The sequence below is a fragment of the Tamandua tetradactyla genome, chromosome 25 (genome assembly GCF_023851605.1).
Source record: "Tamandua tetradactyla isolate mTamTet1 chromosome 25, mTamTet1.pri, whole genome shotgun sequence".
Classification (NCBI taxonomy): domain Eukaryota; kingdom Metazoa; phylum Chordata; class Mammalia; order Pilosa; family Myrmecophagidae; genus Tamandua; species Tamandua tetradactyla.
The window spans coordinates 3,327,285-3,345,047 of NC_135351.1; the positions used below are offsets into that span (position 1 = coordinate 3,327,285).

General features: G+C 36.9%; 1 protein-coding gene across 1 annotated transcript in view; it reads right to left on the bottom strand.

Annotated features, from left to right (window-relative positions):
* The window catches only part of GMDS (GDP-mannose 4,6-dehydratase), a 738,355-nt gene that overhangs the window by 119,826 nt on the left and 600,766 nt on the right, over positions 1–17,763 (bottom strand). Inside the window, exon 8 of the mRNA XM_077143384.1 lies at positions 6,759–6,877. Coding sequence (XP_076999499.1) covers positions 6,759–6,877 — 119 coding nt within the window. The remainder of the gene's footprint in view (positions 1–6,758; positions 6,878–17,763) is intronic.

Genomic DNA, 17,763 nt, shown 5'->3' on the forward strand with positions numbered 1-17,763 from the left:
AAAGGACAGGCTAATTTGGGATTCACTTGTAAGACTGCTCCTAATATTTTAAAACTTGTGCTTTAGGTGATTTCTTACTACAAAAGTATACAAATTCATTATAGGAAATTTGGAAAATAGAGAAAAGTTGAAAGTAGAAACTACAAGTCATTCATAATTCCATCATGTAGAAACTGCCATCATTAAATTATTGGTGTGTTTCCTTCTAATCTTTTCGGGGTACACTTTCATGGTGCTTAGACCATGAAAAGATCTAAGCGTGTATTCTTGCATCTAACCTTGAATCAATTAACATTGTCATAATCATATTTCATGTTATTTAAATTCCTTATAAGCATTATTATTATTTTTTTTTATTAATTAAAAAAAGAATTAACAAAACAATTAGAAATCATTCCAATCTACATGTACAATCAGTAATTCTTAATAACATCACATAGTTGCATATTCATCATTTCTTAGTACATTTGCATCGATTTAGAAAAAGAAATAAAAAGACAACAGAATAAGAATTAAAACAATAATAGAAAGAAAAAAAAACAAAAAAAACAAAAACAAAAAACCTATACCTCACATGCAGCTTCATTCAGTGTTTTAACATAATTGCATTACAATTGGGTAGTATTGTGCTGTCCATTTCTGAGTTTTTATATCCAGACCCGTTGTACAGTCTGTATCCCTTCATCTCCAATTATCCCTTCTCTTTTTTTTTTTTTTTAATTAACGGAAAAAAAGAAATTAACCCAACATTTAGAGATCATACCATTCTACACATGCAATCATTAATTCTTAACATCATCACATAGATGCATGATCATCATTTCTTAGTACATTTGCATTGGTTTAGAAGAACTAGCAACATAACCGAAAAAGATATAGAATGTTAATATAGAGAAAAAAATAAAAGTAATAATAGTAAAATCAAAACAAAACAAAACAAAACAAAACAAAAACCTATAGCTCAGATGCAGCTTCATTCAGTGTTTTAACATGATTACTTTACAATTAGGTATTATTGTGCTGTCCATTTTTGAGTTTTTGTATCTAGTCCTGTTGCACAGTCTGTATCCCTTCAGCTTCAATTACTCATTGTCTTACCCTGTTTCTAACTCCTGCTGAACTCTGTTACCAATGACATATTTCAAGTTTATTCTCGAATGTCCGTTCACATCAGTGGGACCATACAGTATTTGTCCTTTAGTTTTTGGCTGGATTCACTCAGCATAATATTCTCTAGGTCCATCCATGTTATTACATGGTTCATAAGTTTATCTTGTCTTAAAGCTGCATAATATTCCATCGTATGTATATACCACAGTTTGTTTAGCCACTCTTCTGTTGATGGAGATTTTGGCTGTTTCCATCTCTTTGCAATTGTAAATAATGCTGCTATAAACATTGGTGTGCAAATGTCCGTTTGTGTCTTTGCCCTTAAGTCCTTTGAGTAGATACCTAGCAATGGTATTGCTGGGTCGTATGGCAATTCTATATTCAGCTTTTTGAGGAACCGCCAAACTGCCTTCCACAGTGGTTGCACCCTTTGACATTCCCACCAACAGTGGATAAGTGTGCCTCTTTCTCCGCATCCTCTCCAGCACTTGTCATTTTCTGTTTTGTTGATAATGGCCATTCTGGTGGGTGTGAGATGATATCTCATTGTGGTTTTGATTTGCATTTCTCTAATGGCCAGGGACATTGAGCATCTCTTCATGTGCCTCTTGGCCATCCGTATTTCCTCTTCTGAGAGGTGTCTGTTCAAGTCTTTTTCCCATTTTGTAATTGGGTTGGCTGTCTTTTTGTTGTTGAGATGAACAATCTCTTTATAAATTCTGGATACTAGACCTTTATCTGGTATATCATTTCCAAATATTGTCTCCCATTGTGAAGGCTGTCTTTCTACTTTCTTGATGAAGTTCTTTGATGCACAAAAGTGTTTAATTTTGAGGAGTTCCCATTTATTTATTTCCTTCTTCAGTGCTCTTGCTTTAGGTTTAAGGTCCATAAAACTGCCTCCAGTTGTAAGATCCATAAGATATCTCCCAACATTTTCCTCTAACTGTTTTATGGTCTTAGACCTAATGTTTAGATCTTTGATCCATTTTGAGTTAACTTTTGTATAGGGTGTGAGAGATGGGTCTTCTTTCATTCTTTTGCATATGGATATCCAGTTCTCTAGGCACCATTTATTGAAGAGACTGCTCTGTCCCAGGTGAGTTGGCTTGACTGCCTTATCAAAGATCAAATGTCCATAGATGAGAGGGTCTATATCTGAGCACTCTATTCGATTCCATTGGTCGATATATCTATCTTTATGCCAATACCATGCTGTTTTGACCACTGTGGCTTCATAATATGCCTTAAAGTCAGGCAGTGCGAGACCTCCAGCTTCGTTTTTTTTCCTCAAGATGTTTTTAGCAATTCGGGGCACCCTGCCCTTCCAGATAAAAAGCATTATTTTTAATCAGTGTATAATGGCCCATCAAATTTACTTAAGCATTTCCTTGATGCCGGCCACTTAAATTCCTTGTTTTCCATTCTTCCTTTTTGAAAAATCAGCTTTATTGAGGGATAATTTATAAACAGTAAAATGCACGCCAAAGTGCACAGTTTGATGAGTTTTGAAAACTGCATGCACTTATGTGATCACAACCACAATTAACATATAAAACACATCTTACCACCCCAAAAGGTTCCCCTGTGTCACTCCCACTCACCCTACTCTCATCTGCAATCTCAGGCAATCACTAATCTGCTTTCTATCACTACAGATTAGTCTTTCTTAGAATATCATATATATGGAATCATACAGTGTGTACTCTTCAGTATCTGACTTCTTTTGCTAAGCATAATGATTTTAAGATACATCCATGTTGTATGTATCAGTAATGATTACATTTTATTACTGAGTAGCATTCCTCTGTATGTCTGTATTACATTTGTCTTTCCATATACTGGTTGACTGGGCATTGGGAGAGGTAATGCTTTCTTAGGAATAAAGTTGCTATGCATATTCATGTACAAGTCTTTCGATGGACATATATTTTGTTTTTATTTGGTAAATATTTAGGAGTAGAATCGCTGGTCAAATGGTAAGTGTAGATTTGATTTTGTAAGAAAGTCAATCTGTTTTCCAAAGTGGGTATATCATTTTATAACTTCCATCAGTCATGTATAAAAGATCCACTTGCTACACATCCACATCAGAACTTGACATTGTCACCCTTTTAAATGTGAGCCATTCTGTTGTGTGACTACAGAAAGGAATGGAGTCATGAGGCATGCAATGAAGTGAATGAACTCTGGGGACATTATGTTTTGCAAAATAAGCCAGAGACAAAAGAACAAATATTGTATGGTCGCTTTTGGAAGATAGTTAAAATTGGATATAGATTGTAAGCTCATACAGCAATCACATTTAGTCTAGAGTTGTGTTATCTCCTACTTTTATTGTAGAACTATCTATTTCTCCCTTCAAATCTGTCGATATTTGCTTCACATATTTTGGTACTCTGCCATTAGGTATACTTATTTTTATACCTGTTTGGTCTTCTTATTGAATTGACTTATGGTATTAGTATAGCTACCTCAGCCCTCTTCTGATTATTACTTACATGGTATATATTTTTTCCATTTCAACCTACTTATATCTTTGAATTTAATGTGATTCTCTTGTAAATAGTTGGGTTATAGCTATTTAATCCATTTTTCCAATCTCTGTCTTTTGATTGGGGAGTTTGATTCATTTACATTTAAAATAACTACTGAAAATGAAGGACTTTTGCCATCTTGCAATTTTGTGCTGGTAATTTTTATACCTTTGCTGACCCTCAATTCTTCCATTAATGACTACTTTCATGTTTATTTTTTTTATTGTACCATTTTGAGATCTTTCTTATTTTTTTCTAAATGTATTTTTCACATATTTCTTTGTGGTTACCATGAGGTTAAAATTTAACATCCTAAATATATAATGATCATATTTGCTTTGATACCAACTTATCTTCAATAACGTACACATATACTGTTCCTAGACCCCTTTACCTGCCCCTTTGTTGTACTTGTCTGACCAAAACCATCAATTTATCATACTTTTTTATGCATTTGCAATTTAGCTTGTGTGAAGCAAGAAGTGGAGTTACATAACATAGAGTACAAAACAACATTACTGGCATTTAAAATTATCCATATGGTCACCTTTACCAGCAGTCTTTATTGTTTTATGCTTCTTTGATGCGCTGTTTAGTGTCTTTTCTTTTCAGCCTGAAGAACTTACTTTAGTATTGCTTGGGGGGCAGATCTAGTACTGACAAATTCATCAGCTTTTGTTCATCTGGGAATGTCTTAATCTCTCCCTCATTTTTAAAAGAAAGTTCTGCCAGATATAAGATTCCTTGTTGATCATTGTTTCCTTTCAGCACTTTAAACATTTCATGCCACTGCCTTCTTGCCTCTAGGGCTTCTGATGAGAAATCAGCACTTTTCTTATTGGGAATCACTCATACAGAAGCCATTGCTTTTCTCTTGCAGCTTTCAGAACTCTCTCCTTCTTGGCATTGGACAATTTGTCTACTGTGTATCTGGGTATGATTTTCTTTGATTTTATCCTGTTTATGGTTTGTTGGGCTTCTTGAATGTGCATATTCATGTCTTTCATTAAATTTGGGAAGTTTCTTGCCCAAATTTTCCTTTGAATATATCTCCTACCCCTTTCTCTCTTTCTTCAACTCCCACACTCCACCTTGCCACACTCGATGGTGTCCCATAGGTTAGTTAGGTTCTGTTCATTCTTTTTTATTCTTTTCTCTTTCTCCTCCTCAGCTGGTATCAGTCCAGTTGTCTTTTCTGAGTTCACTGATTCTTCTGTCACCTGTATTCCTCTGTTGAAATTGTCTAGGGAATTTTTCATTTCAGTTACTGTAATCTTCTCTGGAGAGAATTTCTCTGGAGAGATTACCATATTGTTTGTTAATTATTTTCCTCATATCTTTTAGGCCTTTCCCTGTGTTTTCCTTTATCTCCTTGAGCATACTGAAGATCATATTTTTTTCTCTTTTCCTTTTTTTTCGCATGGGTAGGCGCTGGGAATCAAATCTGGGTCTCCGGCATGGCAGGGGAGAACTCTACCTGCTGAGCCACCGTGGCCTGTCTTGAAGACCATATTTTAAAGTCTCTATCTGGTAAGTCCAAAGTCTGGTCCTCTTTCTTGATAGATTCTGAATTTTTATCTTATTTCTTTTGATTGGCCATGATTTCCTCTTTCTTTCTTTGTCTTGCAATCTTTTGTTATACACTTTACATTTAATATTTTAAAGTGTTAACTCTGGGATTTAGTCCCAGGGCTACCCCTTAAGTTTGTATCCAGCTAGTGATATGGCAGAGATTTTCATAAATGCCAGCTAATCAAGACAAAGAAACCAAGGCAAAAAGCATCTTTCACTCTCTTTGCCAATTGGTTCTGTTTTGGCTGGTGGTCTCCTTCAGAACTTAGCCCTCCTATGAAGCAGATAAACCCAAAGCAAATGGGAAGCGCAGGGAGCCTGCTTCTTCTTTTGGACCTATTGTCAGTAGGGACCCCAGAAATTCCCCATTTATATTCCACGGGAATTTCATTGAATGTTCTCTCTACTCCCTTTAGAACTGGATGCTCATTTCAGTGACTTAATGCAAGTAGTCCTTTGCCCCAATACTTAGGGGAACTGTTGTGTAGATTTCTGAAGTTCTTTTTCTTCATAGATCCCACATTTCCAGAATTTGCCCTACAAAGTCCAGGTACCTCAGATTCTCTGAACTCTGCACTCTGCCTCCTTTTGTTCCCCCTTTCATGCCACACAATCCAGAATGTGCCACCAGTTAGAAATTCAGGTTGACTGTAGGTCTTCCCTCATCTGTTTCCTTTCTATAAGGGATCACAGTCTTGCAATGTCCAGTGTCTAAAATACTTGTTTCATATATTTTGCCTAGTTGTTTAAGTAGAAGTTTAAATGTGGTTACTGCGATTCCATCGTGGCTAGATGTGGAAGTCCTTTCTTATATTTAAAAATGAAACTTCAATTTGTAATGAAGGATTTCCCACAAATCTTATATATTACAAAAAAAATCTGACCTCAAAATTTATGTAATGCAACAACTGTACATAGTAGTTAATCATAACCTGGATCATGTTGATATAAAGTACAGTCCAGGTTCAACTGGCAAAACTCAAATGGGATCTAAGGATCAGATGGTCATAATGTGTCAGTGTGAATTTCTCTGGTTTTCATGGTTATATTATGGTGATGTATAAGGGTATCATTGTTTCTAGGAAATATACAAAAATATTTAGGAAGATGGTGCATCAGGGTGGCAATTTATTCTCAGTGGTTCAGGAAGAAGAAAGTTCATTGTAAAGTATTCAAAAAATTTTTCTAGAAGTTTTTGGTGGCTTAAAAATTTTAAATATAAAGTGAAAGTATAAAAAAGACTGTGAAATATTATTGCATTGATCTCAAAAGTTCATAGGTAAGAATAAAATTAGCCATAGTAAAATCACAGTAAAAAAACTGGGTTTAGATGGTGCCAAGCACTTGACACATAAAATAACTGGGGTGGGTGGTAGGGAAGAACAAAGTCCCTGTTCCATACTGAAGCTCCTGTATTGCTTTGTAGAAGAGTGAAAAGGGAAAAAGAAAAAGAAAACCAAGGCTGAATAGTAAGCACATGAGCAAAACTTTCAGCACATGGGTGATGAATGATCATAAATCATGCTCATTTATACTTACACAATGGTTTTTCCAATGTGCAAGAATGATTTCTCTACAAATTCCCGGACACTATGAACTTCCCCAGTTGCTATGACAAAGTCTTCTGGCTCATCATTCTGCAACATCAGCCACATCGCCTGGAGAGGGTGGGTGGGGAGAGAGAGAGAGAGAGAGAAGAAGAAGAAGGAGGGGGGGAGGAGGAGGAGGAGGAGGAGGAGGAGGGAGGACGAGGGGGGAGGAGGGGGAGAAGGAGAAGGAGGAGAGGGTGGGAAGGAGGGAAAGAAGGAGATAAGGAGGGAGGGAGAGAAAAATTCAGGTTAAAGTTCCGCTAAGAGGCTCCTCTAGAAATATAATATTATCAAATGCACATAACTGGATATGAACATATACAGCTAAAAAATGAGCACGATTTTAATACAATACTCTACTGTTGCAGTGGTTCTTAAACTTTAGTGTTGAATCAAAATCATGGAAGGAGTTTTTTAAATTATTGGGCTGCAGCCACAGGAGTTCTGATTCAGCAGACCTGGAGAACATCTCCTAGGAATTTTACTTTTAACATAGCATGCAATTCTCATGCAGGAGGTGCTTGGACCACAATTTAGAGGAAAATTATACTGTAGAGTACCTGTGGAGGGTAATTTTTATACTATATTTAAGAAAAGAAGAAAGCATTGCCTAATTTTCCTTTATATCATAAATAGATGGAAAAGAAAAGTAACTTGAACAACTTTCCTTTTGTCTGCAAAAGTAGAACCTAATTTCTTAAAAATAAAGTTGAAAATTTTCTAGTCTAGTGACATAAAAAGCAAACAAAGAAGAATCATTAATGGGGAAAAAAAAACCCTCAATCATATAATGAATAGGACTAATACTTTCAAAAAGTTGTCTGAGAGGCAATGAAAATGCTTACAGCAGAGTTAAGCATTTCATAAGGCAGCATTTCAAGGTCAGGTCCTCAGATATATCCACACCCTGATCAAAATAGATGCAATGTACAAGTGCACTCTCTTAATAGAAATGAAGAATCTCAGTGGGCAAAAATGCAACTGTATATTCAAATACACAATCTGGCAGCAAACATCATAGTCAGGTCTAACTCAGAAGACTTTTTTCAATAGCATATAAGCCTGCTTGGAATTGCACATCAATTATAAACATAATTTTTACACAGATAGGAGATATGGTAAAACTCATTGGTATTTCATTCTAACATAATCCCCAATATAGGGCATTGCAGTCTTGCTATAAGTTAAAGAAAACTATTTGGATTGGGATCACCCTAGCTGCTGTTAGATCAGCTGAAAAACAGCATGCTGAAATCACTGGGACTGCCTATTTTCTATCAGAAAATTCCACTGAAAAAGCTGAAATTCTCCCCATTCATTTGCATTTGTGACAGCTTCTAAACAGTTAAAATAAAATAATATATATATATATCATTTATTTTTAATGATTTATTGGGACAAAAATAGTTTTGTATTTTTGTCTATTGCAAGATTATTTAAAGTAGGGTTTGTGATCTATGGCAGATAAGACCTTGGGTAATCCTACATGTCTTGGAAGTGGCATGCTGGGTGGGTCCGTGGCAGTAGTTTCAGGTCAATGATAAACTGTTCAGGAATTGACTGAGGAAATAGTTTTACCTGGGAGACAGTTCATCTGCATTTGGTTCACATCAATGAAATATCTGCAGTTTCATTTCATATTAGGAGAACATGGTTGATGAATGTAGTCACAGAATTGTGTAAATTTTATACTAATTATGTTGATATTAACAATAAAGCATGATCAGATTTAAAAAGACATGGAGGGCAGGCCACGGTGGCTCAGCAGGCAGAGTTCTCACCTGCCATGCCAGAGACCCGAGTTCGATTCCCGATGCCTGCCCATGCAAAAAGAAAAAGAAAAGACATGGATTTCAAGACATCCTCTTTTGGGAGAGCTACACGCAGCACAGGTATGCAGTAGCTCTGTAGCTCCCTGAGAATCAATACTTAGGACCAGGACGGCAGGGCCTGGAGCCCAGGACTGGGTGGAATTGAGCGAAGATGCACCCTTTATAAGGAGCACGTTGGCTCCCTCCGGGCAGATGTCCCATGGTTCCCTCCGCCCATGTGCTCTACCCCTTGTCTGCCTCCTCCACTGACCTAGCCTTCTGATTCGGACAAGGGGCCTCGGGTCTTGTAAATGGAACGAGTCCTGTTATCTCTCCACTCGTGACCAACGGTGCCACAGCGTGGCTGCCCTTCACTGAGTCTGAACCAGCCCTTTGACCACATTGCTCTCTACCCTTCCCTAAGTGGCCGACCTTCTTGTCTCATCATGTGAACACACCCCCAACACACATCTGCACACCCCCACACACGTATGCAATACACATGCAAGCAACTAAGTTGTTTTAGCCTTCATCAAAATACTTTCATAGATTTTAGGAAAAATGTAAGCTCTGCCTAGAATTTCTATTTGAGCATTCTTTTCTGAAGGAGTGGATGTAAATGCAGAGTAAATACATTTAAATGTGTTTTACTCAAATTTCCATTCTAAAAATAACATTTCCAGTAGGTCTTTCAGGGCCTTTAGGCTTATTTTATTTCTCTTAAAACACTTTATTGTGCCAAAATGGTCTAAAATTCAGATTATTAGTCATGTGAAAGAAAGCAAGGCCTTGCTAAAAATAAAAAGAGAACTTATGATTACTGGTTAATGGTGGATCACATTAGACACTGGGCACCAGCTCCCCAGGGCTTGTTTTGTTACCAACAGGAATCTGGGGGTCAGTGGGAGCCTCTCACTTTCACTACAGTGAGTGCCAAGAATCTGTTCTTTTCTTTTCCATCAGACTATCTGTGGCCTTTGACCTACCAATTTCTAGGCATTTCCTCTAAAGCTCATATTGTAGCAGACTCCAGTCTGGGAATGGGAAAGGAAAGGATATACAACTCCAGATTTATTTGTTATTGCTGAATAGTTTACTGGTTTTAACGGAGGGAAAGGGCTTTGTTTAAATTTCCACTGAGTATAATTAATGGTTATTGACTGGTCAATGAAGAACAGGTGACACTCTGAATTAGAAGATAAATGATGGTGTGTTCTGGTGTGATAATGGGTTAGTAGTCTGCCACAGTGCATCCCATCGTAATGCTAGGTCATGTCCTGTACACAAAGGTCCCTGTGTGAGAAGGACTCAGCCATTCACCTCCTCATACAGCTGCACAAGTTGATTTGGTCCATTTATTCCCTGATGGATGACACAACTGAGGCAAAAGTTCACCAGTTTTCACCTTCCTGTTCACATGCTGAACCACATGACCCATGACACAGCCAGGCTGCGATGTGTGATAAAATCACCACCCAACCTCGGCTTTTGATGACAGAAACAATTTTGAAGTTACATGATTTAGACTCAGTCCTTTCTCTGTGTCTCAAGAAATGAGAGGCAAAAGGTAGTCTTCCCACATTCTTTTAGTACACTTTAAAGATATGACTGAGTTGCACATTGCTTCAGATATGTATTTACTTTCAATCCTGACCTGCTCACCAAGTGCAAATGAAAAAAAAAATCTTGCTTTTTCTCCACGGGGAGAAAAGAAAGTCAGTTAAGGAAAGAACCAAGGCTTCAGATTCTTCAACATAAAACCGTTACTTCATGGGAAATCAACAGTGCAGCTTTCAAACCATATCTCACATTCATTTTGCTTTTGACACACATGAAATAAAGGGAAATCTGACTCCACACCATTTACATTTAAAAGTTAAATCTTTTAAAATAATTTAAAAGTTAGATTTAACAAATCTAAATTTGCATATGTACTCCCTTGTAACTATATAATTAACCTATATGTTCTACAAACCTAATTTGGAGAAGTCAAAATAAAACGTTAAATAAAAAAAATTTCAAGTAAAAATACCCCTTTCCCACAATGACTATTTATCCATTCACATTATGAAAGCAGAAGTGGAGCAGGAAGTCTAGCAGTGAAGGACCATTCCTCTTTCCTTGGTAAGTTCTTGACTCTGGTGGCTATTCACAGCTGGACCAGTGAAGGAGAACACCCAAAGTACATCACAGGTGACTAACTACACCTGATTCCATGCATGCCTTTTGGGGTGTGATGTGTGTTTGTCTTAAAAATCTGGATTCTACAATTGCTTCCACTTCGCCATTAACCTCCAGTTCAGTATCCAAGCTACAAACACTTATTAACTGAGCTGTCATCCATGAATAACAAGATTTGTTAATCAAGGTTATGTTTAACTATGTTTACTCGACTGCTACCTTTTAAGCCATGAGTTTCTGTGCTTTACGTGCTTCTGTCACAGAAATAATCTTAAAACAGGACTATGTATGTGTCATAAACACCTAAGAAACAATTCTATGAAAAATCATAAGAACGTGAACAAATGGAAACTCAAATTCTAAATAAGGGATGTCCAGTGTGGATCCACTTACATACATTTTATTTTTTAATTTTGCTTGGTAGCTGTTTTCATGATGACAGGCTGACATTTACAATTTGGGTCAGGACTTGAGGTTGAGACTTCGTTCTCTTCACTGGAAACAATATAAAACCTAAAGTCTCTTAATTTTGTGTTAATAATTCTGAATCAACTTTTCTGGGCTACCATCTGCACTTTCAACATGCACATTCACTTAAGTCTTTAGTTTTTCTAGTTATCTTTGAACATAGTTTTAATTCATCTATTTAGTCCACCAAGTATGCATATACTGTATCTTGTTTATCTTTGATATCTATCATCTTCTTTCCAATCATTTTTATGTTGTTTTCTGTATCATTTGACTTTTCTTTGGATAACACTCCTTATTATACATGCTCTTCATCTGTTTTGTTAATGTTTCTTTTCTTCTCCATGCAGCCCTCTCCTCACTTGCGGCCCTAGGTGTAGATCTCAGGATCATGTCTTTTCATTTAGTATTAAGATTTGAACAAGGCTGGCTATTGGCTGAAGAATCATATGAGGAACAGCAGGAAAGTGCACTGAGGGCAGCTTGAAGCTTCAGACTTCTTTCAAAGCCCTTTTACCAAATCACTTATGTTCTCTGCTCCAGGACATGGCTGTCCTTAGTTTTCTGCAGTTGGTTGGTGTGCTGGTTCTTTGTAATCCAATCTTATGGGGACAGACCTATTTTTGGGTGGGACCTTTAGATTAAATTGTTTCCATGGAGACATGACTCCGCCCATTAAAAGGTGGGTCTTACTCTGCTTGCTGGAGTCCTTCAAGAGAGCTGAGAGTTTAGATATGCTAAGAAAGATAATGCCCGAGAATGAAGCAAGAAGGAACTACAGGAACTGAAAGAAGGACTTATAGGACCTGAGAAATGATGACTGTGCCATTGCTAACTGGAAGAAAGGCAATTCTTGTGTTAAAGTGGTAGGGAATTTGGCAAAATTGAACACTGCTGCTGGGTGGAAGACAGAATTTGAAAGTGATGGACTAGGATACTTAGCTGAATAAATTTTCAAACTAAATGTGGAAAATGCAGCCTGGCTTCTCTTTGTAGCTTATAGTAAAATGGGAGAAGAAAGGGATAAACTGATAACTGAACTCTTGGGTACAAAGAAACCAGAAATTGATGGTTTGGAAAATTCTGAGCTTTCAGAAAATGAGTCCCCAGAGAACAGTGCCCCACATGAGGATTTAACAAGACATGGAACAAGTCAGCCATTTCAGCACAAACCAGGTTTGGAAATGGTAATTATCCAGAAAGGATTTTTGGAAAGTCCTAATGTCTGATAGTTGTGACCCTTATATGCTGCATTTCAAGCCAACAATTTTTTAACAAGATCTCTACGAATGTAACTACTGTCAGTCTGGACTAAAAGGGACAGAAAAGGAATAAATTGAAGGAACAATTACTTCAAAGGCAGAACCATGGAAACTAAGATCTGGAGCCAAGAAATCTCGGGCCAGGAGAGCAGACCCATTCATGCACGTTGAAAGGGTGAGCTTGCCACAGACAAAAAGGGCAGGCCTTCTTCCTCAATGTTCAGGAAGTTTTGGTGGCCCAGGCCTCAGAGAGGGTGGGGCACATTCCTGGTGATTAGGGAGAGCTTGGCCAGCACCCCCACTGTTCTGAAGGGATTGAGCATGTGCCCTAAAGATGGTAGAAAGTCTACATGCCATCCAGATGCTTGAAGAGGGTGGGGCTGAGTACAAGCTGGTCTCCTCAATACTTCTCGATGTTAAAACTCTCACCCCTCTACTTGGAGAGAGCAGGGCCACTCTATAAGCCTTTGAAAAGGGTGGGACTTCGAGAATAAACTTGGAATATGTCATTGGTAACAGAGACCAGCAGGAGTTAGAAACACGGTAAGATAATGGGTAATTGGAGCTGAAGGGATACAGACTGTGTAACAGGACTAGATACAAAAACTCAAAAATGGACAGCACAATAATACCTAATTGTAAAGTAATCATGTTAAAACACTGAATGAAGCTGCATCTGAGCTATAGGTTTTTTTTTGTTTGTGTGTTTGTTTGTGTCTTTTTTTTTACTATTATTATTTTTCTTTTTTTCTCTATATTAACATTCTATATCTTTTTCTGTTGTTTTGCTAGTTCTTTTCCTAAATCGATGCAAATGTATTAAGAAATGATGATCATGCATCTATGTGATGATAAGAATTACTGATTGCATATGTAGAATGGAATAATTTCTAAATGCTGTGCTAATTTCTTTTTTTTTTTTTAATTAATAATAAAAAAAAAAAGGGTGGGACTGCTGCTCTCTCAAGCCCCAGGGATAAAACGTCATTCTGTATATGAATTTTAGACTTTGAAATCTGATGGAGCTAGCCCTGGAGGTTTTCAGAACTGTTTGGGGCCTCTGACATCTGTTTTCCTTCCAATTTCTCCCTATGGCAATGAGAACATTTATCCTATGACTATCCCTTCTTTATATATTAGAAGCAGACAACTTGTTCTAAATTTCACAGGTCCACAGCCAGAGGAGAATTTTGCCTTAGGACAAACCATGCCTGTAAATGATTTTTTTTTTTTTTTACTTATGTTTTTTTTTTAATTTTTTTATTATTATTTTTTTACTAACAGAAAGAAAGAAAAAAGAAAAAAAAATAAAAATAAAAAAAAGAAATTAACACAACATTTAGAAATCATACCTTTCTACATATGCACTCAGTAATTCTTAATATCATCACATAGATGCATGATCATCGTTTCTTAGTACATTTGCATCGGTTTAGAGGAACTAGCAACACAACAGAAAAAGATATAAAATGTTAATATAGAGAAAAGAAATAGAAGTAGTAATGATAGTAAAAAACAACAACAAAAAAACCCTATAGCTCAGATGCAGCTTCATTCAGTGTTTTAACATGATTACTTTACACTTAGGTATTATTGTGCTGTCCATTTTTGAGTTTTTGTATCTAGTCCTGTTGCACAGTCTGTATCCCTTCAGCTTCAGTTACCCATTGTCTTACCCTGTTTCTAACTCCTGCTGAACTCTGTTACTAATGACATATTTCAAGTTTATTCTCGAATGTCCGTTCACATCAGTGGGACCATACAGTATTTGTCCTTTAGTTTTTGGCTAGACTCGCTCAGCATAATGTTCTCTAGGTCCATCCATGTTATTACATGCTTCATAAGTTTATCTTGTCTTAAAGCTGCATAATATTCCATCGTATGTATATACCACAGTTTGTTTAGCCACTCGTCTGTTGATGGACATTTTGGCTGTTTCCATCTCTTTGCAATTGTAAATAACGCTGCTATAAACACTGGTGTGCAAATGTCCGTTTGTGTCTTTGCCCTTAAGTCCTTTGAGTAGATACCTAGCAATGGTATTGCTGGGTCGTATGGCCCTGTAAATGATTTTGATAAAACTTTGTACCTAATAACGTTTTGAAATGATTTAAGGCTTTTGTGATGCTGGGATGGAATGAATGTATTCCATATATGGAAAGAACATGTCATTTGAGGGTCCAGAGGGCCAAGTGTGCTGGTTTCAATCTGCTGTGCACCCCAGAAAAGCCTATGCTCTATAACTGCAATCTTGTGGGGGCAGACCTATTGTTGGATATACGACCTTTTGATTAAGTTCTTTCCACCAAGATGTGACCCTGCCCATACAAAATGGGTCTTAATCTGCTTGCTGGAGTCCTTCAGGAGAGCTGAGAGAGTTTAGAGATGCTAGGAAAAAAAACACTCTGGGGAGAAGCAAGAAGGAACCACAGGAGCTGAGAGAGCTGTTTGAAACCAGAAACCAGGTGAGAAAGATAGCAGATGGAGTCATGTGTCTTCCAATGTGACGCCTGGATGCCAGCTGCCTTTCCTCCAAGAAGGTATCCTCTTGTTGGTGTCTTAATTTGGACATCTTCATGGCCTTAGGATTGTAACTTGTAATTTAATAAATCCCCTTTGTAAAAGCCAATCCATTTCTGGTATACTGTATTCCAGCAGCTTTAGCAAACCAAAACAGTTGGCTAGTGTAGCTCACAGAATAGCTGACAAGTTATGGGGTTGCCATGGTGCTATTTGGGAATTAATTTCTCTCTGCCCTCATCTCAGATCACAATTTACAGTGTCCCTTAGCTAGGACAATAAAATTGGTTTCTCTTTCAGCATTAGCTTCTCTCCCATTTTGAAGTGTATCTATAAGGATATACTATATAGATACTATATCTACATAGATACACTATAAGTGTATCTATATATCTATATAGTGTATCTCTATCTATATAGTGTATCTATAAGGATACAATTATAGATATTCTTTTGTATCTATGAGAATATCTATAAGGATATTCTTGATTTCTCTCGACGTAACATTATCATGTGGGCCTTTCAGGACTGATAATTTGAGCCAAATCCACTGCCTATATGTAAAGCTTCTAGCATCCTCTCATTTTTTTTTTTTACATAATGCATATTTTATTTAGATTGAAATAAACTGCACAAAATTTTTATTCACCAAAAGAATAACAATATTTTCTGCATTATTCCTAAATAAATCACAAAACAGTTATTTTGTAGGCTTTTCAGGTTTTGCTTATAAATCAAGGTGAGACAGTAGATATAGTCATGGAAATAGAACAAAACTGACAAGCCAGTTGTCAGTAGCCATGGCCTCTGATTCTGTCTTGACTATGAAACAGAAGTGTTCAATATATATCTGCTAAAAAGGTTCTGAAGATAAAGGCTCAACAAAGGAATGTAAACAGCAACAACCAGGTGTGGAAAAAGGGATTTGAACTTTTACTGTAATGTGTTTCTTTATGTTAATTTCATAAGGACAAAATCTACACTGAAATCCTTGCTTGGCAAGCTCAGTTTTTCTCATGCTCTGGTAATTCCTCTAACTGTCCAATACAAATTTTTAACAACATACTCAAAAATCTTACTAGTTAAAGGTCAGTCGTGACCTTTAACATTTTACAAAATGCATTTCTTCCTTCCTCCTCAAAATTTGTTTTGCCAAAGGACAGATAACCTAACAATTGGATCCACAGTGATGTTTAATATTATGTCTAAAATGACTTAAAGTAATCCCAGAGTGTCACTAACAAAGATCACGCAGAAATGAAATGTGCCGCTTTCAATGCTATCTTGTTGAAGAATAGATAGGCCTTCAAAGCATGAAAATTCAAACAGGGGCCCTTTAAATATGTAGATTATTAATGACTAATGTATTTAATAGGAGACCTATAGGTAAAGATAGTCAGTGATTAAGCAGCTTCCCCTCCAAATGTAAGGGGAAAACATATTTTAAAAAGTTTCTTAAGTATTTTAAATGGTTTCTGAATTACCTATAGGAAGCTCTGACTTAGTCATATAGAGTTTGACATATGTATCCACCATTAAATCTAGATCATGTTTTATATCAAAATTTATGTTAAGCAAAGCCAAGTTACTTGACCTTTGACCTGTCAAAGCATTCCTCAGGTATACTTTGAGATGCTTTTGTCCATTTCATAGCGTTCACTCTCAATCTCCATAACCACAAGAATACATAAGATGTCCAACAAAGCAGAAACATTAGGAAAAAACTTGATGTCAGGCAGGTAGAGGGCTTCATAAATGATGGACGGAAGCTCTGTAGCTTTCCCTCTGTGTTTCCACTTGCTTCTCCAACAATGAAGCTCGGCTGAGAGTGTGTCAGAACTGGGTGAGTCACTTCTGTATATATCAGCATGGTGTTCCTCCAAGGTACTGAATTTGAGCTGCCCCATGACACAGGATTCCAGAGATAAGCATGTAAGACCTGTGAGGTGCATTTCCGAGAATATATCTTTAAGTTCCCGAATGTGCTCCACTGTTGGAACACTTAGGTTTTCATTACAGTAACTCTATAAAGATAATTATATATGTATATAATTGAGATTCCAGGTTACCTTGCTGAGCTCTGCAGAATTTGCCAAGGAGTTTCTTGTGAATATCAAGTTTGGATGCCAAATTTGTGGCTTCCTCAAACCCAAATTCATGATAAACAATACTTTCCATCACTTCATTTAGTGAATACAGCACTACAGTCAAGCTGCTGGCTGCAAACAAGACAACAGATGTTTGCCCCTGGAAATTTTTCCCAAAGGCCCTTATAAAAGAACATTCTTAGGAACAAAAATGGTAACAATGAAATAAAAATCTGTTAATGTACTACAGGGTACAAATGCTCTGCCAGCTATACAGATATTCCATCTAACATTTGTGTCATTATTTATATCACCTAAATGTAAAACAAGTGCTTGCAGGAGTTCCACTAAAATTTTAAGAGTTTTAAAAGCATTGTGCCTGCCTGTTCATTGAGAATGGCAAATTTGCTTCAGTTCATTACCCCACAGTCCATTGCTCTCAAAAAGACTGAAATTACATGGTCGAGTTCTAAAAGTAGTTGTGGTGATTGATGGAAAAAAGAAGAAACTTCCTCAACTGCTCCCAATGCAACAGATACTTTCATAACAGGTACTGATTTTGCTAACCACATATTAAAGGCACAAGGAAGAGGAGAGTGTGTAGATAGCTTGGAGACATTTCTCTA